The sequence below is a fragment of the Chelonia mydas genome, chromosome 1 (genome assembly GCF_015237465.2).
Source record: "Chelonia mydas isolate rCheMyd1 chromosome 1, rCheMyd1.pri.v2, whole genome shotgun sequence".
Lineage (NCBI taxonomy): Eukaryota > Metazoa > Chordata > Testudines > Cheloniidae > Chelonia > Chelonia mydas.
In genome coordinates this window covers 193,758,768-193,783,706 of record NC_057849.1, presented here as the reverse complement: position 1 = coordinate 193,783,706, position 24,939 = coordinate 193,758,768, and the positions used below count along the sequence as shown (strand labels likewise).

Sequence of the window (24,939 nt, the reverse complement as noted above, 5' to 3'; positions counted from 1 at the left end):
GATGGTGTCAAATTTGCAAATGAACTGAAGCTCAGCAGTTTCTCTTTGAAGTCTGGTCCTGAAGTTTTTTTGCTGCAGGATGGCTACCTTTAAATCTGCTATTGTGTGTCCAAAAAAATCAAAGTATGTTAAGGTTGCAAAGTGAAACACCTGAAAGTCAGGTGACACCAAAATGAAGGTTGCACATGCAACCGTTATTCTGCCCCTTTGTGCTGATGTGTTATGACACTTATTGACATGATCACCATGACAGGGTATTTATTACCCCTCTCTGTTTTTTCCCTGACCAGGTTGCAGTAACCACTGTTTTTTTTCTTCTCCATTCTTTTCTTTCCTACCAAAACATTGGTCAACATACTCCTGCTCTGTCTTTCCCTTAGTGATTCTGTAGACAAGAAAACTGACTGGACTCTCACTGAAAAGGAGTCAGTTCCCCTTTAGAAGCTGGCACTAAACACCTTGAACCAAGTATGCACTGGCATATAGCCATAAAACAATATTAGTTGCCAACTCATGGTGCGCTTGAGCAGCACAGAATTCGCCCCTTACCTCCCCGCTCCCCAGTACATGCAGAGAGATCTCTGTGGTAGGCAGAGAAGGATTTAGACTGATTTCTCCCTCCTCATAATGAGAAAAGCAGATGCCTGAGACTGAGATGCCAAGGGTTGGCTGTGCTTAAGAGAGAGATTTACAGACCCAAAGAGTGAGATTCAAGACCAAAGAGTGAGACTTTCCAGGTGGTGTGTTAGGTCATTGCTTAAGACAGGGGCTCTCATCTTTGGTCCTTGGCGACATCCAATAGTCCGGGTTTGTAATTCAACCAGCACTTAATAGTTTGTTTTAAAATGTACACAGCTTAATATTGCATATGAAACACTTAAATGTCCTAGTTCATATTAGTCTAGAGCACGTGGGAATTCTATATGCAATGCAAACCAGTGGATTTTAATAAAAACAATTATTTGCCGGTTGGAGCAAAAACCTGGAGGGTTGGAGATCTGTGAGGACCAGAACTAATAACCCCTGGTTTAGGCACAAAGTCAGTGGACAGAACAAGAGATATATTCAAAAATAAACTGTTTTTATATAAACTTAACAAAAAAGAAAACATTATTTTGCATATCACCTTGTCTTAGTGTCTTTACAGTACAAATATTATTTGGTTTATATATTATTGCTCATATTATATTTACAGGAAACTAAAATAATCAGATTCCAAAATAAATTAATTAAAATAAAACACAACCAAACAACACATTCAATTAATATAAAAATAAATAAAATAATTAAATTGAATTTAATTAATTTGAAGCTAAAAACCATAGAAAAAGGACTCAGATTCCACATTTCTTTTAATATCTAATTTGGTGTCGCATTTTATTCATGTGCTTTGTTATATTGTATGTGTCCCCCCTTTGTTATTTTTATAACTTCTTTTGGTAGCTCAAACTCGAAACGTGGCTCAGGATTTGCCAGCTTTACTTGGATAATAGAGGACAGTGTCCAGTCTAGTCCAAGATTTGGTCTAAATGGTGTCTTATTCTTTTGAACAAGACTGAACCCATTCCCCACTCCCACATTTGAGTGGGGTAAAATTAAAATGTCTAGCAACCCTGGACAGTAATGGGAAATTGAGAAGACCACTAGTGCTTTTGACATTTCTAAGATATGCCCATACAGTGTCCATCCTGCATTGCACAGTAGCGTTATCTGGGTCAGTCTGTCATGTTGCGTCATCCCAGACACCAGCGGTCTTCAACCTTTTTACACACAAGATCACTTTTTTAATTTAAGATGAACCCAGGATCTACCATGCCCCTTCCCTGAGGCCCCGCCCACTACATTCCCCCCTCCCTCCATCGCTCGCTTTCCCCCACCCTCACTCACTTTCACCAGGCAAGGGCAGGGAGTTGGGGTGGGGGAGGGGGTGCAGGCTCTTGGCTGGGGCCGAGAGGTTCAGAGTGTGGAAAGGGGCTCCGAGCTGAGCCTGGGGCAGGGGTGTGGTTTCTGGGAGTGAGTTTGGGTGCAGGAGGGGGCTCTGGGCTGGGGCAGGGGATTGAAGTGCGGGAGGGGGTGAGGGGTGTGGGCTCTGGAAGGGAGTTTGGGTGCAGGAGGGGGCTCCGGGCTGGGGCAGGGGATTGGGGTGCAGGAGGGGGGGGGAGGGGTGTGGGCTCTGGGAGGGAGTTTGGGTGCAGGAGGGGCTCCGGGCTGGGGTGCAGGAGGGGGTGTGAGGTGTTGGCTCCAGCCGGGAGGCGTTTACCACAGGGAGCTCCTGGTCAGCAGTGCAGTGAGGATATGGCAGGCTCCTTGCCTGTCCTGGCCCCGCACCACTCCCGGAAGTGTCTGGCATGTCTCTGCGGGCCCTGGGAGGGCAGAGGCAGCCACACACGCTGCCACTGCCCCCGCTCCCCAGCACCGACTCTGTAGCTCCCATTGGCTGGGAACTGCGGCCAATGGGAGCTGAGGGGACGGTGCTTGTGGGCACAGGCAGCGCGCGGAGACCTTCCCCCAGGGCCGCTAACACGGAGACCTCCCCCTGGGGACCACAAGTGCCGCCCCCGCATTGGCCACAGTTCCCAGCGAATGGGAGTTTCAGAGTCGGCGCTGGGGGGGTGGGAGCGGGGGCAGCAGCAGGGCGTGCAGCTGTCTCCCCTCTTTCCCCTGGGGCTGCAGAGACATGCCAACCGCTTCCAGGAGTGGCATGGGGCCAGGGCAGGCAGGGAGCCTGCCATAGCCCCACTGCACCACCGGACTTTTAGCACCAGAAATCGCGATCAACTGGCAGAGGCTCCAGGATCAACCAGTCGATCGCGATCTACCAGTTGCTGACCACTGCCATACACGCTGAGGGATATCTGATTTTTGCAGCAACTGGTAATCAACAAACTCCTGTTACAACTTCTCTATCTCAGCTGGAGAGAGACTGAACATGAGCTGCTTTCTGCCAACAAAGTGTTCAACATATTTAGAAGTGCAGTTTTCCTTCATATCAAAATTCAGAAATGCTGCCATCTTTAACATTTCATCATTCAAAGATAGCTTCTCCCGTGCATACTTGGCACGGGCGTAGAATGCTCTGGCTGCACAAAATAATTTCTGCTTTGCAATTCGGGGCGCCATTTCAGATTTTGGCATGGGGGCACAACTTTAACCGTGATTTGTGGGCCTACTTAGACACTTGAAAACTATTTTTTTGGCAGATAACTTAGCAATTAGCTGACAGGAGCACTGTATCTAATTTGTATATACAAGAAAGAAAATTAAATAAATATTAGACCCACTCAGCTCTAATACTAACGTGTTCTGACATCTTGTGGTAAGTCACTTAAGGGACACTGGTTAGTTTTAAAATTTTAATGTATATTCTTACTTTGTTACTAATTCTGCAGAGAGAGAGACCCCGTCAGGACTCCTGGGTTCTATCCCAACTCTGGGAGGGGAGTGGGATCTAGTCGGGCAGAGCACGGGGGAAGATATATCCCAGTTCTATATAAGAACATCAGAATGGCCATACTGGGTAAAACCAGTGGTGCATCTAGCCCAGTATCCTTTCTTCCAACAGTGGCCAATACCAGGTGCTTCACAGGGAATGGACAGAAGAGGGCAATCATCAAGTGATTCATCCCCTGTCACCCACTCCCAGCTTCTGGCAAACAGAGGCTAGGGACATGCAGAACATGGTGTTGGATCCTTGCTCACCCTAGCTAACAGTCATTGATGTACCTATCCTCCATGCACATATCTAGTTCTTATTGGAACCCTGTTATAGTTTTGGCTTTGATAACATCCCCTGGCAAAGAGTCTCACAGGTTGACTGTGAAGAAATGCTTTCTTTTGTTTGTTTTAAATCTGCTGCCTATTAATTTCATTGGGTGACCCCTAGCTCTTGTGTTATGTGAAGGAGTACATAACACTTCCTTATTTACTTTCTCCACACCAGTAAAGATTTTATAGACCTCAACCATATCCCCCCTTAGTCGTCTCTTTTCCAAAGTCCCAGTCTTTTTAATCTCTCCTCATACGGAAGCTGTTCCATACCCTTAATCATTTCTGTTTCCCTTCTCTGGACCTTTTCCAATTCCAATATATCTTTTTTGAGCAGGGGCGACCAGATCTGCACATAGTATTCGAGATGTGGGCGTACCATGGATTTATATAGAGGCAATATGATATTTTCTTATTATCTAACCCTTTCCTAATGATTCCCAACAGTCTGTTAGCTTTTTTGACTGCCGCAAAAAACAGATGTTTTCAGAGAACTATCCACAATTATTCCAAGATCTCTTTCTTGATGTGTCACAGCTAATTTAGACCCCCATCGTTTTATATGTATATTTGGGATTATGTTTTGCCATGTGCATTATTTTGTATTTATCAGCATTGAATTTCATCTGCCATTTTTTGGCCAGTCACGCAGTTTTGTGAGATACCTTGTAGCTCTTCACAGTCTGCTTTGGACTTAACTATCCTGAGTAATTTTGTATCATCTGCATATTTTGCAACCTCACTGTTTACCAGATCATTTATGAATATGTTGGACAGTGTTGGTCCCAGTACAGATCCCTGGGGGACACCACTATTTACCTCTCTCCATTCTCATTATTTATTCCTACCCTTTGTTTCCTATCTTTTAACTGGAGTGCCTGGCAATGCTTTCAGGATCATCTAAGGATCCTTAACTTAATTTAATGACAAGCCTTTTGTTATCTTAATCACCTGGCCTCTGCTTATAACAAACTCCCAAAGGCAGAAGCTGGGAGCAGCACAGAACTCATCACATATCACACTCAAGCTGTGTTGCAGTTAAGAGCGCTGTCTGGGGCTGAGTGTGCGCTGTGAGCAGATCTCAGGTACGAAAATCGGGGGGGGGGGAGCTAGAGCCTCCCCTGCCCCCCAATGGCGCCCCTGTTTGCAAGAGGACTACTATCTTCCAACTTCTGTTTTGTGACCAAACCTACAAACAGACGTGTCTCAAAGCTGATTGTCAGAATTAGCAAAGTCTGCATCTGTAAACGAGACAGCATTTTTGATCACTTGTGCCTGAATAAACTTTCCGAGAAGTTTTCTCACAAAAGTAGAAAGCACCCCATCTACCATGTATATATAAGGATCTTCCCTCTGCAGAAACTTGTTAGTGGTGCTAAACACTGGGAGGATGGTAGGACCCTGGTAAAAGAACAAATAAACCTCTGTCATAGATCCCTGAAAGCAGGGGCGGCAGGTTTGTATGATTTTTGGTGATGCCCAGAATGGGTCCAAGTCCCGCTCCCCCACACACACCTGCCTATGGCTCTGGGAGGGAGTTTGGGTGCGGGAGAGGGTTTGGGGTGCAGGCTCTGGGTGGAAGTTTGGGTGCGGGAGGGGTACTGGCTCTGGGAGGGAGTTTGGGTGCTGGGTACGGGATCTGGGCTGGGACAGGGGGTTGGGGTGTCAGAGGGGATGTGGGAGGGGGTTTGGGTTTTCAACATCACAGACATGACAGAACTCCTCCAGGAATGACTGTCATTTTGTTCTTTTGTCAAACTAATGGTAGCAATCAATACATAGATCTTTAACATCAAATTCTGACACTTTAGAAAACTGTGTAGCGCCAGCACAGCGGTATTGTGGATGAGGTGGCATGGACATCCCATGAAATACACACATGCATTCTTATTTCGAAGCAGTGTCTTAACTGAATTATTCGTACCCATGTTTACACTGGCATTGTCTAAGAAAATCCAACACCGTTATCCCATGGTATCTCATGTGATGTCATTCTCCCATCAATTTTGGAAAAGATTTATTTTGCAGTGGCTGTATGAATGCCAGTAGTGAGGCATAAGTCAAGTAACTGTGTTGTCACAAGATGTTTCTGGATATCAAAAATCCTCACTGTCAGTGGATTCATTTTTTCTAAGTTTTTGTCATATTAGAGCCATCAACAGAAAGAGAAAAGGCTTCAGTCTTTATTTGTCTCACAAGAAACTCTTGGAAATAGGCAGTAATGGCACCATTCAACATACATGTTGACTTGGTTCTTACAGATGCATAATACTGGGCAATCTGGGTGTCAGAAAAGATATCTTTAAACAGGGGGCTCAGGTTGTCTGCGGTTGCAAAAGGAATAGTGTGCTGTGCAAGCAGAGTTGTAACTTTCATTTTTCATTTTTGCATGTGTCACCTAGGGAAAAAACATTTATATTTTGTACATAAAAAAGGTGTAATCTATAAAAAATTGAATATTTTATCAAAGTTAATATCAAAATGGGAAATTAATAGACAAAATACATCCAAACAGTATAACCAAATTTTCACAAGCATATATGTTAATGATATGATACACATAGTGAGTGGATTTTTTATGTGATATAAGGATTGCAAATTTGTGTCTGGGTAACTTTGTCTGTGTAACGTACGGTATTTTAATAATCCTGTTGCCATGGGTAAAGGCATCAGCTCAATGAATTAATGAATATTTAACCATCATCAGGACACATGGAAAACCAAAAATCTTGGACCCAATAAAAATTAATTCATAAAAACAATCAAAATTTTCTGAAAGAACATTGCAAACAGAGTTTCTGACAAAGTACTAGGAATAAATTACTGTACTACAAAAAAAACCCCAAGACAGCAAGCAAATTATTTCTGGGGAACTCAAGTGCCCCGAAGAGAATTATTAGTATTATTACTATTATTAACAACAACAATAATAATAATAACAACAAATCATAATTATTAAACATATTTGACTTACTTTATCAATGAGGCAATTCGCCACAGGTACAAAAAGAATTTGTAGTTGTGAACACACTGCTCTGCTATTTACGTATTTCGTTTTCCAGATGACGAGTTACATCTTTTTCTCCTTGATGGCCACAGGACAGCTCTGGGGTGACACAGCGCACATTTAAAAAGAGAAGTCTTGCCTGCTACTGGGACAATGAAGGGCCATGAATTTGTCCAGTGTGGTTTAAATTTTGAACTGTATTTTGCAGAACCTGAAAACTTTTGTTCAAGTGCTGCTTGTTTTTTGGGTGAACTCATATTTTTTTGACCGTCAAGTATTCACACACACGAGCCTGCCACCACCCTGGATAGCCTCCTCTCCTGTATAGAACAAGGGCCAGTAGTTTCCATGGCTATCACAGTACACAAGCTTGGAAAGCGGCTTTCCAAGCACGAAACCCTGTGCCTGAGGCCCCGGCTGTATTGTTGTCTCTTTCAGTGCCTGAGTAAAAATATTTTAAATCTTTATATATTTACTGAGAATGAGTGAGATAAGCTTAGGGAAGTATGTGAGATTGAGATAGCATGTTAATGAATGAGCCTTGACATGTCTCCTGAGACATCCAAGTACGCAAATAAATATGCTGATGGTATATAGTTCTTAGTGTGAGTCGTTCAAACTCAAAAGTCCAATTCAGGAGGTTTGAGGTAGTTTGATATTTTTTTCCCAGTAACCCATAGGCCCCATCAATACTAGGCCAAAAGGCACCGCAGCCAACTCTTGGTTGCCATCACTCACACTTGTGATGCCTTTGGAAGGCTTTGCATCCACACAATGAACCAGTGTAGTCTATAACCCACATGTAGATGGAAAGGCACAGATGTTGCAAATATATTCATTCCTCTGGTCCTTCAAATTCTATCTCAAAATACAGCACCTTGCCTTTCTATCTAAGGCCCCTCATCACCAAAGTATCTGAGCACCTCTTTAATTTATTTATCCTCACAACACTCCCATGAGGTAGGGAAGTGCAATTATCCCCCTTGTACAGACAGGGAAATGAGACACAGACAGGGAAATGAGACACAGCCCAAGGTCACCCAAGATGTCTATGGTGGAACAGTGAATCAAATCCAGGTCTCCCAAGTCCTAGACTAATGCCCTAAGCAGTGGACCATGTAGCCACTCTGACTCAGAGTCCCACAGCAGTCTCTGCCCCTAGTTCCCCACTGGACAATTCCACAGGGAGTCTCTAGGGCCTGATTCTCCATTGTCCTGCATCTTGTGCAGCCCTTTACACCAGTGCAAAGGGAATGTAAAATGCTACCAAATCAGAATGGCAGCTTGTGTTTTAAACCCACCTTTTGCTCAGTTTGAACTGCTGTAAATGACTACACAAGGCCCAGGGCGACACAGAATCAGGCCCACAGGGCCCAGCAATTGTTCTGCCCCATCTGGGGAGGCAGCTTTGGCCTTCAAACAGTTCTGTCACCGCAGAGATCCTTTTACTAGCGCTTGCAATTCCTTTGTCAGACTTCATTCCTATACACGCCTCTAGCACAAGGGCATCCCATGGCAGATTTGCCTACAGTTAACATGTGCGCCAGCGACTGGTACTCAGTACAGTATTTGAAGACAGCATGCTACACTCCCAGGTAGAGCGAGACTGTGGTTTTGGGCCGATCTCTCTGTAGAAGCTGAAACTCACCCCAGAGCAGAAGGACCACACATGGTCCTTGCACCATTTGAGCCCTTGAGTAGTAGCCATTTAGAATGGATGGATGCAGTGCCACTGTTTGTGCTCTGTAGGCTCAGTCCCCGCTTGCCAGGAGCGCAGTGAACACGGGGACTGTGCTTGGCCCAGGGCTCAAGTGGGCAGGTTAATGCTCTTTGCACCCTTGCCCTTCATTTCTTTGTGCACTGGAGCAGTACTAAGCCCATTCTAGCCCTGATTGTGGGAGATGAAGTGACCTTGGTGAAAGGTGAGTGATCTGGCCTTAGACTCTAAGATTCTGTGAACCAATGTCACTTCATGTTGTCTGACATTGCTCCCCCACAATAGATCATAAAAAAGATGTCTCGGAAGAGCCCTGCTTCCTGCCAGGCAGGGAATATTTTTTAATACCAGCTGGAAGAACAGAGCCAAAAGTTATTTCATAAAGTCAGTTAAGCCTCAATAAACAGCTGTGCCAGTTTCTGACCACTGTCAATATATCCATTCTCCTTCTCCAAATTACAAGCCTGTTTCAAATCAGAGCGTGCACCTTCCAGGCATGTTTTTGTGGGCAACTCTCCATTGTTATTGACAGTTGATGCACTCAGCAGCAATGAATTTGAATTAGGACACGCATTTTCCTTGCCACTCTCCAGGCTGTGTGACATTGGGCATCTCTGTAATGGAAAGATTAAAAGAAACCTCATTTAAAATAGATTACTAAGGATTGGCTTATATATAAGCAGTGCCTAGGGCTGCATTGGGTCGGATTGTTTTTTTTGCTAATTTGGCAGGGAGTGTTTGAAACTACAGCCCCTTTGCCTCTTTTTGACAGATCATTGTGGGACTATCTGCTTGGCAGTCTGCTCTAACGTACATCTGTCCTGTCTGGTTGGGCGCTCCCCCCAGTTTGGAGTGTCTGTACATGGAATATGAAGAGGATGATGACATTTCCTTTGCAAAATGGATGAGCAGTTTCTGGGGTCACAGCTTGATTGATGAGAATGAGAAAGAGGGTAGAGGCTACAGGAAACGACAGACGCGAGCCTTTAGTGAAAGGAGAGCCTCCCTTCCAGTAAGAAGTGTGTGTGTGTGTGTGTGTGTGTGTGTGTGTGTTGTGGGGAGGGCAGGAATAAGTGCCTCATCAAGGGTCTGATCTTGAGATACTGTGGTGATGAGTGTGCTACACATTACTGAGTAAATGCAATTCCTATTGGCTACATTGGGAGGTGTGGGTGCTCAGCATCTCTCAGCATCAGGCTCCTGGTACCTTTATAATGAAAGAAAGAAAGTTAGCTCCGTGCCAGAAAAACAATTAAAGTATCTCAACTGGATGAGCAAAATGTTTTCACTCCTTAAAAGTTTAAGCCATAGGGGAAGTTTGGAGGTGTATATGGGCTGTGCTCACAGCATAAGGGAATGGATGTGCTTTAATTATTTATTGAATGAGGATGAGTTCTGTGAAAGAGGATGAAGGGAAAGTGGGGGGGTTTAGGGTTATTCCCTGATGGGTTTGGTCCTGGAAGATAGGATTAGGTTATCTCAGGTTTCAGAGGGGTAGCCGTGTTAGTCTGTATCAGCAAAAACAACGAGGAATCCTTGTGGCACCTTAGAGGCTAACAAATTTATTTGGGCATAAGCTTTTGTGGGCTAAAACCCACTTCATCAGATGCATGGAGTGAAAAATACAGTAGGCAGGTATATATATTACAGCACATGAAAAGAGGGGAGATGCCTTACCAAGTGCAGGGTCAGTGCTAACGAGGCCAATTCAATCAGGGTGGATGTCGCCCATTCCCAACAGTTGACAAGAAGGTGTTAGTATCAACAGAGGGAAAATTACTTTTTGTAGTGACCCAGCCACCCCAGTCTTTATTCAGGCCTAATTTGATGGTGTCAAGTTTGCAAATTAATTCCAGTTCTGCAGTTTCTTGTTGAAGTCTCTAAGGTGCCACAAGGATTCCTCGTTGTTTTTAGATTATCTCAGATTCTGCTCAAGCTTCGGTGGGTGAGCTATTGTATAGATCCTTTGTTGTTTAAGATTTATTTTTAATGTAACTTTTTACATAGAAATAAAATGACTAATTGTTCGAAAACGCATGACAGGAATGCAGCCAAGGATTAAGCCCATGTGGAAGGAGTATTCCAGAAAGATTTGTGTCCAGGACCTCCTACTTCACTGCTTTTGCATAGCCATCTCATGTTCTTCTTCCTGTAGGGAACAAACTTGCTCTCCTTTTTTGGGCAAAACTCCCACTGACTTCAATGGAAGACTTTCCTGAGTAAGGAGTGCAAAATTGCACTTACAAAAAAAAAGACAGTAATCTCCTAAAACACTGCAGTAAGGCTAGTGTGGGCTGACACACCTTTTTATAAGGGTGAGCCAGCACAGAAATCTGTAGTATAATTATGTAAAATATGTTATCAATTTAAGACCCTAATCCTGCAAAGCCTTAAGCACCTGAGTAACTTTGCACACATGAGCAGTCCCACTGACTTCAAAGAGACTACTCTAATATGTAAAGTGATGTAGGTGCCTATATCTTTGCAGGATCAGGGTCTAATTCTGTAACTATTCTGAATCAGACAAGTCTGACCCTGCTATCCTTGGCACCACCTGTCTGCGTGTATAACTTCTCCTTGAGGTCAGACTAGATGATCATAATGGTACCTTCTGGTCTTAAAATATATGAATCATTTAAATGAAAGATGCTAAAATATAACAAAGCTTACTATTGTATTGTGGAGATCCAGCTATTTTTGCAAGCAATTTTCTGCATTTACCCCTTATGGAGACTATATTACCTTGCTGAATTTCATCCACCCAAGCTGAATCCTTGGTTCCTTTTCTCTGACGTATATTGTGCTGTGGGGGTTTTCATTGTTAGAATAGGTTTTCTTTTTTAAAAACACTCTACTTTGGTACTTTAGTCAAGTTCAGGAGACAGGTTAAAGCTGCAACACAGATTCACCAGTTTTGAACTGTCCAGTCAAGTTCATTCTTGGGCCAGATCCTGATCTCTGAGCTATGCTGAGAGAATTCTCCACCTTAGGGTGTGACCCGGAATGTATTTATATAACCATAGGTTTAACACAACCTTTCCTAGTACATTAAAAATTTGTCAGTTTTGCTGCCTGTGGGTTTTGTCTCTCTCAGAACAGTATACATAGGAGTCACACATCATACTTAAAGTTAAACATGTGCTTAAGTACTTTGCTGAATAGAGATGGTTTCCTGAATCAGAGGTGCCTGGAGTATTTTCTAGATCTCTGTGCTTTTGCAGTAAAGAGAGAGAGGACTGGGATTTTTCCCAGAGGCCACAATAACCAATCAATGAGAACTGTGCTGTTAACTTCAGTGGGACTTGGAGTTGCCACTTCTAGTAGTGTCCTTGGATAAATTAATCTCAATTCAGTGGAGTTAGGATACATTTCACCTGTTTTGTTTCTCAGTCTCAGAACAATGTATATTATTTGAGAATAGAAATGTCTGACCTAGAAACCTGACCAATTTGCAGTGAACAGGGTTGAAAAATGAAGCCTGTGATCTGTTTCTAAAAATGATCCAAACAGTGGCACTTGTAGTTTCTTAGAATCCTCTCCTTTAGCCATTTCATGCATTCACTGTGTGCCATAATCTCCTATGGCAGTCCTGCCATTGCATGCACATGGTCATTTATGCAATGGGCAATACAAGATATCTATGTCTAGCCATGTATGGACCAAGATTTGTAAAACAACTCCCACTGCTAACTGCTATAAGAAAATAAATAATAATTTTCACTTTTCATGTCAGGATCCTAGTATACTTCATAGACATTAATGAGATGAACCTCACAACATGTCTCTATGTATTATTATCATTCCCATTTTGCAGAGAGGAAGCTGAGTCATGGGATAAGAGGGAAGGTCCTCCCATGGATTGGTAACTGGTTAAAAGATAGGAAACAAAGGGTAGGAATAAATGGTCAGTTTTCAGAAAGGAGAGAGGTAAATAGTGGTGTCCCCCAGGGGTCTATACTGGGACCAGTCCTATTTAACATATTAATGAATGATCTGGAAAAAGGGGTAAACAGTGAGATGGCAAAGTTTGCAGATGATACAAAACTACTCAAGATAGTTAAGTCCCAGGCAGACTGCGAAGAGCCTCAAAAGGATCTCTCAAAACTGGGTGACTGGGCAACAAAATGGCAGATGAATTTCAGTGTTGATAAATGCAAAGTAATGCACATTGGAAAACATAATCCCAACTATATATATAAAAAGATGGGGTCTAAATTAGCTGCTACCTCTCAGGAAAGAGATCTTGGAGTCATTGTGGATAGTTTTATGAAAACATCTGTTCAATGTGCAGCGGCAGTCAAAAAAGCTAACAGAATGTTAGGCATTATTAAGAAAGGGATAGATAATAAGATAGAAAATACCACGGTACGCCCACATCTTGAATACTGCGTGCAGATGTGATCACCACATCTCAAAAAAGATATATTGGAATTGGAAAAGCTTCAGAAAAGGGCAACAAAAATTATTAGGGGTATGGAGCGGTTTCTGTATGAGGAGAGATTAATAAGACTGGGACTTTTCAGCTTGGAAAAGAGACAAATAAGGGGGGGGATATGATAGAATTCTATAAAATCATGACTGGTGTGGAGAAAGTAAATAAGGAAGTGTTGTTTACTCCTCATAGCACAAGAACTAGGGGTCACCAAATGAAATTAATAGGCAGCAGATTTGAAATAAACAAAAGGAAGTATTTTTTCACACAACGCACAGTCAACCTGTGGAACTCCTTGTGCAGACCAAGACTATAATAGAGTTCAAAAAAGATCTAGATAAGTTCATGGAGGATAGCTCTATCAATGGCTATTAGCCAGGATAGTCAGGGATTGTGTCCCTAGCCTCTGTTTGCCAGAAGCTGGGAATGGGCGACAGGGGATGGATCACTTGATAAGTACCTTTGCTGTTCATTCCCTCTGAGGCACCTGGCATTGGCCACTGTTCGAAGACAGAATACTGGGCTAGATGGGTCTGACCCAGTACGGCCATTCTTATGAGGCACATAGAGCTTAAGTGTTCAGTGTCACTCAGTGGGTCATTAGCAGATTTGGGAACAGAACTCAGGAATCCTGGCTCCCACACCCTGCTCTAACTATTAGGCCTTACCACCTGACTAAAATCTATGCTGCCACTCCTTCCCAAAAAATCTTAGTTGGATACCATGGCATACGCTTGCCTGTACACATGAGTCAGTGCTACACGTGAGAACTGCCATCAGAAATTCTAGAGATCTGTTTCAAATCCTTTGATTAACTCAGTGACCACTGCAAACTTTAAATACAGTGGGTTATGATGCCTTGCTGAAGGTCCTGAAATCAGCAGCTGTGATCTTTTTTTACACATTTTACTATCATTTATCATCCATCATTAAATATAATCCAGCTTAGGCCAAATTCCTTTTGCTGAAGCATTTTATGCGTGTGTCACATATGCAAAGACAATTAGTCCCCTCAGTGCCAGACACAAATGAGACATGTGCCCTGTTCTGGGCATTTGCAAATTTATCTCCTCAGGTTCTCTGAGTGGAAAACTGAGTTATGTGGAAGGCAGAAAAGGAAAGAGGGTTTATTTCTATATAAACATGTTCACTTTCCAGAAGACATTGCTACTCACAGAGATGAATTTGATAAGCAAGCAACATAAGTGCAAGGGTAGAAATCATAGAAATGTAGGGCTAAAAAGGACTTCAAGAGGTCATCTACTCCACCCCCCTGCACCAAGGCAAGACCAAGTAAATCTAGACCATCTCTGATCATACCCTATTCTTAAAATCCTCCAATGGTGAACACTCTACAACCTCCCTTAGAAGCTTATTCCAGTACTTAACTATTATTATAACGACATTTTTTTCTAATATCTAACAAAAACTGCCTTGCTGCAGATTAAGCCACTTATTTTTTGTACTATCTTTAGTGGACATAGAAAACAATTGATCATGGTCTTCTTTATAACAGCCCTTAACATATTTGAAGATGTTATCAGGTGGGTCTTCTTTTCTCAAGACTAACCATGCCCAGTTTTTTTAACATTTCCTTACAAGTCAGGTTTGCTCGGTTGCTGCTGTTGAAATTACTGACACTTTATCTATGGCAGTGGTTCTCAGCCTGCAGGCTGTGGGCCGCTTGCACCCCAATCAACACACAGTTGCAGCCCATGTGACATCATCAGGGCCACACAGGTAGTATATATATATAGTGTGTGGACGCGGCCCACATAGCACATGGAGAGCTGCATATGCGGCCCACAATGGAAAATAGGCTGAGAACCACTGATCTATGGAGAAGCAAAACCAAGTCAGACTGAAGGTTTGCCTATCACCACCCTATTAAAGAAGACAAACCTGATTCTAGGCTCAAACCATTTTCAGGCACAGAATGCTTGGTTATGAGGTTCTTCAAGGGAAAGAAAGGAATGGACAGATAGTTCTAGATTCTGAATGTCTGATGTGCTGGGGCCTACATGCTCCAAATCTACTGTGATTCTTGAGTAGGCCTCAACAAACAATCAACAGTAACATTGGTACAGTGAAGAGCAACTCTGTCTATGGGAGCTGAGGGAGCTTAGTGCCTCAGAGCATGAATAGTTTTCTTCAACAAAAATCTGTGGCTTATAAAAGGAAAAACATTTTATATTCTGGGCTATCCAGTCTGCATAAATCCTGCTTGTGATGACTGGTGCTCACTGGAGGCATCACCTAGTGCATAGGTGGTCAGACCTTTAGTTGCCACAACCCTACTCTTTCCCCCAGACCACCTCCATGCCTGGTGTCAGTCTGTCTTCTCTTTGTTTGGGGTGGAGTTGACCCTGGAGTCACAACAATATGATTATATAGATTGGTATTTAATATGGCCCTGACTCAGTGATCTGCACCGAGGCCTACTCAGTGATCTTTAATGCGGCCTATTCAATAGTCTGCTCTGAGGCAGATACACATTTCTGAGGAAGACCTGTTCCTTAGCTGGAGCAATTGTCACGTCTAATATGTGCTTTTCAGCTGTCTCTTGCTTTAGACCTTATTCTATAATTCCACATTGTGAATGCAAATTTTAAAAATGTGTTAATCAAAATATAGTATATTTTCAAATACTATACAGAAAGAATGATAGAATATAATCCTGGATCTCAAAAGTCCTCCTGTTTTTGCCCAAATCTCCCAAGAATAGTAATTGATGCACACATTGACCCAGGAAATAGACTCAAAAGCTATAGTTTTGTTCAGCTTAACATAGTATGTTTACTTTCCCCCCAAACTTAATTGATTGCTTTGATGTACTTTTAAACCATAATACAATATGACTTAACAATAAATACAGCCATATCGACCTGTTTGAAACAGCTATGCTTCAAAGTAAAAATAGTTTGACCAGAATCATTACAGCTTTTCTCAAAAGTGATTGTACTGGTGCTTACTGAAGGAAGTTATGTTTGGAAATGAGAACTGAGAGGATACAGTACAAGATGAATAGCCCTGAGAGCAAGGTGGTTCCATGTGTAGTAAAAATGTGGGGAAAAGGTAAAGATTTGCAGAATTCTACTGCAAAAGTGGGATGTACAAGTTAACAATTAGCAGGCCAGTAAGTCACAAGAAAAATCTATATAACAAGATTCCAAGAATGTCACTCTATGTGTCGCTCTGAAACCTGTTATGTCTATCAAGTCAGTGTGAAATGACTGAAGCAGCTACAAACATGGATGAGAGCTCTTTTTGTTCACAATATCACCAGGTTCAATCATCACCAGGTTTCATGGTCTGTTAGCATCAAATTTTCAAGTTCTCAGCCATTTTGATTTAACAAATTACGCCCTTGTGGTGTACAGCTACAGTGAGGCATGAATCTATGACATGCCAAGAGTCTTAGACCATTGTGATATCAGAGGTAACTCAACCAATCACCACCCTTCCTCTACAGTTTCATTGGGTGTATGAGGGAGACTGCATAGATGGTGGATTACATGGTCCAAAAGCCACACCTGTGTGTCCAACTGCCACGCGCACAATCCAACACAAATATCCCTACACAACCTTAAGCCAGACACAAATCAATGCAATCACCCACACAACACAACCAGCGTACATAATAAACCCAAACACACATAGCGCCTCACTGCAGCACATACCCCTCATTTGCCACCTGCACAAATTTACACATCTTTCTCTGCACAACAACACAATCAGCACACACAATAACCCCAAACATCACTCTGAAGCCTAAAATGTGTTTTGGGTTAGTGTGAAGCTATGGAAAGAACTACGCATGGTTGAGAATATCACCATGTTCAATCGTCACTGGGATTCACAGTCTGTTACTGTCCAATTTTTAAGTTCTCAACCCTTTTGAGTTTGACACACTGACTTTACTAATTACACATGGGCTTCAGCTTGGGATTTTAATTACTGCCAGTGTGTGTAAATCGAAACAACCAATTAAAAAGTCAAAATCCATGTATACGGGACTGTCATATCTTGATGAAAAATGCATAGCTCTGTCTTGCTTCAAATATGGCAGTATCTGGGCCTGCACAAATGTAAATGTCAGTGAGATTATTTATTTATTTATTTATTTTAAGTCCCTTGGAGTCTGAGTGAAGTCCACCCACTCCCTGCATTGTTAAAAATCCACTGAAACTGGTTCATGCCACGCTGGTACACTGATTTCTGCAGGCAACCAGTTATTGCTTCCAAGAACAGCCATAATGTGCGAGGTGCTTTCTGTAGTAAGGTCCGTTATTTGTCTAGGATACAGGTGGTTGTAGTTTGGCTTTTCACTGACTCTTCCTGTGTTCAGATAGACCACACCAACATTTGTGGGTTTTATGGATATTTTCTGGGTCTCATGTTTGGGACCATTTTTGTATTGTATGTCAGTATGGATGCTCCCAGTAGGTTTAGCTTTGTGCTACTACTGCTAATAAGAGAGACCTGAAGATCTTTGCAAATAACAGTACCATTATTAGTGCATCAGACCCAGAATGCACAATTCATAAATTCAGTGGGGGTAAGAAATCAGAGAGGTGAGGCTCATAGGTTCTATCATGACTCCAAGAGCTAGAGTCATGTTACGGAGAGGAGAAGGAGGTAAATCACTGGAGTAGGATTAGCCAGAGGCAGCAGATATCAGATTAGGGCCTAATTTTAAAAGGCACAGAACACCGGATGTAGTCAATGGGAGCTGCAGGTGCTCAGCGTATAAGAAAATCAGGCTCCCAATGCCTGTGTGTATATGGGGAATAGGGGAGAGTGAGCTCCACAGTGGCCGTTGCTAGACCATTCCTCTGCAACTGCTTACGAGCACACAGAGGAGTGGGAAAATCAGGTTATGGCCAAGGCCTCAGCCATGCCTGCTCTGGAGCAGAAAGTGCTTCCAGCCTGACTGTGTACCCTCCTGGCTGGGTGCTGCGTGGGATCACTGTGTGGAAAAGGAAGACTGTGCATTAAGCCTGTGGATAATGCACAAGCCCCATTCAGAAAATAGACCTCATATTTAATGCTCTTTCTCATCTTTTCTTAGAATATATTTCTAGACTGTGAGACAGATCCTCAGCTAGTATAAATAAGTGCAGCTTCCTTGAAGTCAGTGGAGCTACTCTGATTTACAGCAGCCAAGGATCTGGCTCCAACTTCAGAAAGACACTGTTGACTATTTCGAAGGCTACATAATACTTAGTACTTAGACGTCACTTCAATCTCCTTTACAAACATTGAATTAATCCTCACAACATCCTTGTGAGGCAGGTCAGTAAATGTTATCTTCTTTGGACAGCTGAGGAAACTGAGCTACAGAGAGTCCAAATTTTTCAAACTTGGGTGTCTAAACGTAAGGCACCTAAACTAAGACTACATCTATGCTATGAGCTAGCAGTTTGACTCCCAGTTCACATAGACATACTCGCACAAGCTCTCATCAAGCCGGCAAACTAAAAATACTAGTGTAGCCTCAGTAACACAGGTTCAGGCAGGTTTGTGCACAAGGCGGCCAGCTCATGCTACCCTCGCTGCCCATGCTACCATGGGTATGTTATTGGTTTTAGTGTGCTAACTCAATGGGAGCTAGCACGAGTATGTCTACACAAGCTGGGAATCACTCCCTGAGCTCACAGATAGATGTAGCCACAGTGCCCTGATTTTTAGAGGTGCTGAGCAGCCCCAATTGCAGCTGGAGTCAATGGAAGCAGAGAGTGCTCAGCACCTCTATTAATTAGGATATTTATTTGAATACCTAAGTTTAGGTATTCACAATTGAAAAATTGGAATAAAGGGCAAATTCTGCTCCAGTCTCTGTGGAGGGTCCCTTGGCAGGGTGGTTCACGGCACAGGGCAGTCAGGCTACAAGCGTTCTTCATTCATTCTGTAGCAGAGTTTGATGTACATAAAGGCCGCTCTGCTTTTATATGTAGTACTGAACATTGACCTCTTCTATTGCAGGCCAAGCTTTCGTCCATCCATATGACAAGACTTCGTGCATCTACCAAAACCCCATCTTCAAGTCACTTGAGGGGCTGCAAGGAATTTCAAGAGGGCCAAGATGTTAAATGCCATTGTCACATGAAGGCATGCAAAATATCCTCACCAGATGGCTCAGGTTCAACAAGTAGATCAGACTCGATCCAGGAAATTTCAGAATCCTTTGAGAAGCAACTGCATTTCAAAATCAAGCGCTCAGTTTCTTTGGTAGGTAACCACCGTTACAGGGTGCTTAGTCCACATAAGAAACAATGAGCCAAATTCATCCCATTGACTTCAATGGGGATATACCAAGGATGCATTTGGATTAGTCTCTGAAATGAGGCAGTTTGTATTGTAGCACAAACAGGCTTAGTTTGATAATATATTATTAGCTTGAACAACTTTAATGTAGTGCAGTTCTCTATACCAGTTGCTGGTGGGATTCCAAAATAAGGCAACTAGCTGGCCTGGACTGACCATGGCAGTAAGATGTTTTAAATGGATTCTCCAGCTGTGGCAATGAAGTGTTACAATATTAAAATGTTCCTGCTTTTTACAGCTGGCCAGGTAGCTGCCCACCTTAGGTGTGAAACTCTGCCCTCTTTCCCATTGCTACTGACCTGTTTAACCATATGGTGTGTTGCTCATAACACTCTCAACCTGAAGCATAGGCATTTTACTATATTTTCTGCTTTTCTTGTCTTGATGACACAACTAGTTTCTGACTTTGCTGTCTTATAGTTCCGTTTCCCAGGATTTAACACATATTCTCCTGCTTTAACTATTCATAAACATGGAGAGAGAATAACACATTTTAGCATTTTTTATTTTCAAGGCCTTTCATAAGAGGAACACAGTCAACTGGGAGAATAACATGAGGGGGAAAGGAGAGCTGGTTGTATTTTAAAGAATCCTTATTGAGGTTACAGGAACAAACCATCCCGATGTATAGAAAGAATAGTAAATATGGCAGGCGACCAGCTTGGCTTAACAGTGAAATCCTTGCTGACCTTAAACACAAAAAAGAAGCTTACAAGAAGTGGAGGATTGGACAAGTGACCAGGGAGGAGTATAAAAATATTGCACAGGCATGCAGGAGTGAAATCAGGAAGGCCAAATCACACTTGGAGTTGCAGCTAGCAAGAGCTGTTAAGAGTAACAAGAAGGGTTTCTTCAGGTATGTTAGCAACAAGAAGACAATCAAGGATAGTGTGGGCCCCTTACTGAATGAGGGAGGCAACCTAGTGACAGAGGATGTGGAAAAAGCTAATGTACTCAATGCTTTTTTTGCCTCTGTCTTCACGAACAAGGTCAGCTCCCAGACTACTGCACTGGGCAGCACAGCATGGGGAGGAGGTGACCAGCCCTCTGTGGAGAAAGAAGTGGTTCGGGACTATTTAGAAAAGCTGGACGAGCACAAGTCCATGGGGCCGGATGCACTGCATCCAAGAGTGCTAAAGGAGTTGGCAGATGTGATTGCAGAGCCATTGGCCATTATCTTTGAAAACTCATGGTGATCGGGGGAGGTCCCGGACGACTGGAAAAAGGCTAATGTAGTGCCCATCTTTAAAAAAGGGAAGAAGGAGAATCCGGGGAACTACAGGCCAGTCAGCCTCACCTCAGGCCCTGGAAAAATCATGGAGCAGGTCCTCAAGGAATCAATTCTGAAGCACTTAGAAGAGAGGAAAGTGATCAGGAACAGTCAGCATGGATTCACCAAGGGCAAGTCATGCCTGACTAATCTAATTGCCTTCTATCATGAGATAACTGGTGCTGTGGATGAGGGGAAAGCAGTGGACATGTTATTCCTTGACTTTAGCAAAGCTTTTGATATGGTCTCCCACGGTATTCTTGCCAGCAAGTTAAAGAAGTATGGGCTAGATGAATGGACTGTAAGGTGGATAGAAAGCTGGCTAGATTGTCGGGCTCAATGGGTAGTGATCAATGGCTCCATGTCTAGTTGGCAGCCGGTATCAAGCAGAGTGCCCCAACGGTCGGTCCTGGGGCCGGTTTTGTTCAATATCTTCATTAATGATCTGAAGGATGGCGTGGACTGCACCCTGAGCAAGTTTGCAGATGACACTAAACTGGGAGGAGTGGTAGATACGCTGGAGGGTAGGGATAGGATACAGAGGGACCTAGACAAATTAGAGGATTGGGCCAAAAGAAATCTGATGAGGTTCAACAAGGACAGGTGCAGAGTCCTGCACTTTGAACGGAAGAATCCCATGCACTGCTACAGACTAGGGACCGAATGGCTAGGCAGCAGTTCTGCGGAAAAGGACCTAGGGGTGACAGTGGACAAGAAGCTGGACATGAGTCAACAGTGTGCCCTTGTTGCCAAGAAGGCTAACAGCATTTTGGGCTGTTTCAGTAGGGGCATTGCCAGCAGATCGAGGGACGTGATCGTTCCCCTCTATTCGACATTGGTGAGGCCTCATTTGGAGTACTGTGTCCGGTTTTGGGCCCCACACTACAAGAAGGATGTGGAAAAATTGGAAAGCGTCCAACGGAGGGTAACAAAAATGATTAGGGGGCTGGAACACATGAGTTATGAGGAGAGGCTGAGGGAACTTGGATTATTTAATCTGCAGAAGAGAAGAATGAGGGGGGATTTGATAGCTGCTTTCAACTACCTGAAAGGGGGTTCTAAAGAGGATGGATCTAGACTGTTCTCAGTGGTAGCAGATGACAGAACAAGGAGTAATGGTCTCAAGTTGCAGTGGGGGAGGTTTAGGTTGGATATTAGGAAAAACTTTTTCACTAGAAGGGTGGTGAAGCACTGGAATGCGTTACCTGGGGAGGTGGTTGAATCTCCTTCCTTTGAGGTTTTTAAGGTCAGGCTTGACAAAGCCCTGGCTGGGATGATTTAGTTGGGGATTGGTCCTGCTTTGAGCAGGGGGTTGGACTACATGACCTCCTGAGGTCCCTTCCAACCCTGATATTCTATGATTCTATGAACTTGAATCACACTGCCTGAAAAGGTTTTACTTATTGTTGCAAGTGAAATTTAAGATTACTAGAACTGAATAAACAGAGGGGAAAATATTTCTCTCTTATTTTCCAATTTGTTTACTTTGCATTTAACAATACTTTGTGTATAGTCATTTTCAGCTGTCTGTGTGAGTCTTTCATACAGCAGTATGGGAGAGAAAATCTTCTTTACAAGGAGATGTGATTGTAAAACCACAAAAAATTGGTAGATGGACTCTGGAGCAGATCCAAAACCTGAAATGACTTTTAACTCTTTGTTATTTTTTGTTTTGCTAGATTTCAGGTTGATTCTGTTTCAGCAAGGCATTTAAGCGGGTGTCTTAAGCATGAGACTTCAATAGGACTACTCCCATTCATTACATTCAGTGGGCCCACTCACATGCTTCAGGATTAGGCACCTGCTTATATAAGTTGCTGAATTCAGCGCCAAAGAGACGAGATTGCTACCCTATTTCTTTCATAGACAAAAGCGATTTTAAAAGCACTGATTAAATTTCCAAGTTGTGAATTCTTAGGGTCAGATCCTCTTCTGGCATTAATTTGCAAAGCTCCATTAAAGTAAATTTGGCCATACTGGTTTACACCAGCTGATCTGTAGTTTTAAAAAAGTTGTAAAATATCCTTTATTTTGATGACTTAATATAAAGTGGAGTATGGTACATGGAGAAGAAAGGGCTGGCAGTGGGGAACAATATGGGCCAGATTCTGACTGCCTTTGAGTGGTGGGACAGAGAGGAGATATGTCATAAATGTCCTTCGCTTTGCTTGTGCTCCCAGGCAGGAACCAGACACAAAATCACAGTTCTTTGATTCTCGGAACACAAGGACTGCTCCAGGCTCATGAAGATGACAGTTATCATGACGATGATAATTACAGTGTATAAGACTATTCTTATAACTTTATGTGCACCTCTGTAACCTTTTTTTTCCCTGTAACCTCTTTTTTCCCTCAGAATTTATTTAATTTAGGACCTTTCGCTTTTCTCCACATAACTATTCTGATTTCTTTATTGTTTATAAGAGTTGCCTGTGGTAGATAATCTGTAAGTGCATGATACGGTTTGGATAAATGTACTGCATATAATACACAAAGCTCTCACTTCTGACTGTACTTTAGAAGGAAACCAGAATGTGTGTAGATAACAGTAGTGTTTCCATGGGGTGTAACTGGGGTATACCTTGGTTCATCTTTCAGGCAGCCCGATCCTTCAAGGTGCTGTGTACGTTCAAAGCCCCTTGAAGCCAGTGCGAGTTGAAGGTGTTCAGCACCTTGCAGTATTGGACGTTAGGTATCCAAAATATGAGAAAAAAGAACAGGAGGACTTGTGGCACCTTAGAGACTAACACATTTATTTGAGCATGAGCTTTCATGAGCTACAGCTCCCTTCATCGGATGCATGCAGTGGAAAATACAGTGGGGAGATTTTATATACACAGAGAACATGAAACAATGGGTGTTACCATACACACTGTAAGGAAAGTGATCAGGTAAGGTGAGCTATTACCAGCAGGAGAGAAAAAAAACGTTTTGTAGTGATAATCAAGGTGGGCCATTTCCAGCAGTTGACAAGAACATGTGAAGAACAGTAGGGGGTGGAAATAAACATGGAAAAATAGTTTTACTTTGTGTAATGACCCATCCACTCCCAGTCTTTATTCAAGCCTAATATAATGGTGTCCAGTTTGCAAATTAATTCCAATTCAGCAGTGTCTCGTTTGAGTCTGTTTTTGAAGTTCTTTTGTTGAAGAATTGTGATTTTTAGGTCTGTAATCGAGTGACCAGAGAGATTGAAGTGTTCTCCGACTGGTTTTTGAATGTTATAATTCTTGACGTCTGATTTGTGTCCATTTATTCTTTTACGTAGAGACTGTCCGGTTTGGCCAATGTACATGGCAGAGGGGCATTGCTGGAACATGATGGCATATATCACATTGGTAGATGTGCAGGTGAACGAGCCTCTGATAGTGTGGCTGATGTGATTAGGCCCTATGATAGTGTCCCCTGAATAAATATGTGGACACAGTTGGCAATGGGGTTTGTTGCAAGGATAGGTTCCTGCTTCAGGTTGGGGGGCTGTCTGTAAGCAAGGACAGGCCAGTCCTTGCTTACAGACAGCCCCCCAACCTGAAGCAAATACTCTCCAGCCACCACACAGCAAAAACACTAACCCAGGAACCTATCCTTGCAACAAAGCCCGTTGCCAACTGTGTCCACATATCTATTCAGGGGACACCATCATAGGGCCTAATCACATCAGCCACCCTATCAGAGGCTCGTTCACCTGCACATCTACCAATGTGATATATGCCATCATGTGCCAGCAATGGCCCTCTACCATGTACATTGGCCAAACTGGACAGTCTCTACGTAGAAGAATAAATGGACACAAATCAGACGTCAAGAATTATAACATTCAAAAACCAGTCGGAGAACACTTCAATCTCCCTGGTCACTCGATTACTGACCTAAAAGTCACAATTCTTCAACAAAAGAACTTCAAAAACAGACTCAAATGAGACACTGCTGAATTGGAATTAATTTGCAAACTGGACACCATTATATTAGGCTTGAATAAAAACTGGGAGTGGATGGGTCATTACACAAAGTAAAACTATTTCCCCATGCTTATTTCCCCCCCTCAGCCCCGCCCCCATTACTCTCACCTTCTTGTCAACTGCTGGAAATGGCCCACCTTGATTATCACTACAAAAGGTTTTTTTTCTCTCCTGCTGGTAATAGCTTACCTTACCTGATCATTCTCCTTACAGTGTGTATGGTAACACCCATTGTTTCATGTTCTCTGTGTATATAAAATCTCCCCACTGTATTTTCCACTGCATGCATCCGATGAAGAGAGCTGTAGGTCACGAAAACATATGCTCAAATAAATTTGTTAGTCTCTAAGGTGCCACAAGTACTCCTGTTCTTTTTGCGGATACAGACTAACATGGCTGCTACTCTGAAACCTGTCAAAATATGAGAGAGAATTTGAGAGTGCACTTGAACTTGGATTTCAA

The 24,939-nt window shown here is 42.9% G+C and overlaps 1 protein-coding gene across 3 annotated transcripts in view; it reads left to right on the top strand.

The window, feature by feature from the left end:
* The window catches only part of LNP1 (leukemia NUP98 fusion partner 1), a 37,781-nt gene that overhangs the window by 3,577 nt on the left and 9,265 nt on the right, over positions 1-24,939 (top strand). For 2 of the 3 annotated variants that reach the window (XM_037908357.2, XM_037908365.2), the window contains exon 2: positions 18,907-19,152. In XM_037908357.2, coding sequence (XP_037764285.1) covers positions 18,907-19,152 — 246 coding nt within the window. Of the gene's footprint in view, positions 1-9,261; positions 9,502-18,906; positions 19,153-24,939 lie in introns of all 3 variants that reach the window. The other variant, XM_007061615.4, reaches the window with a different exon arrangement.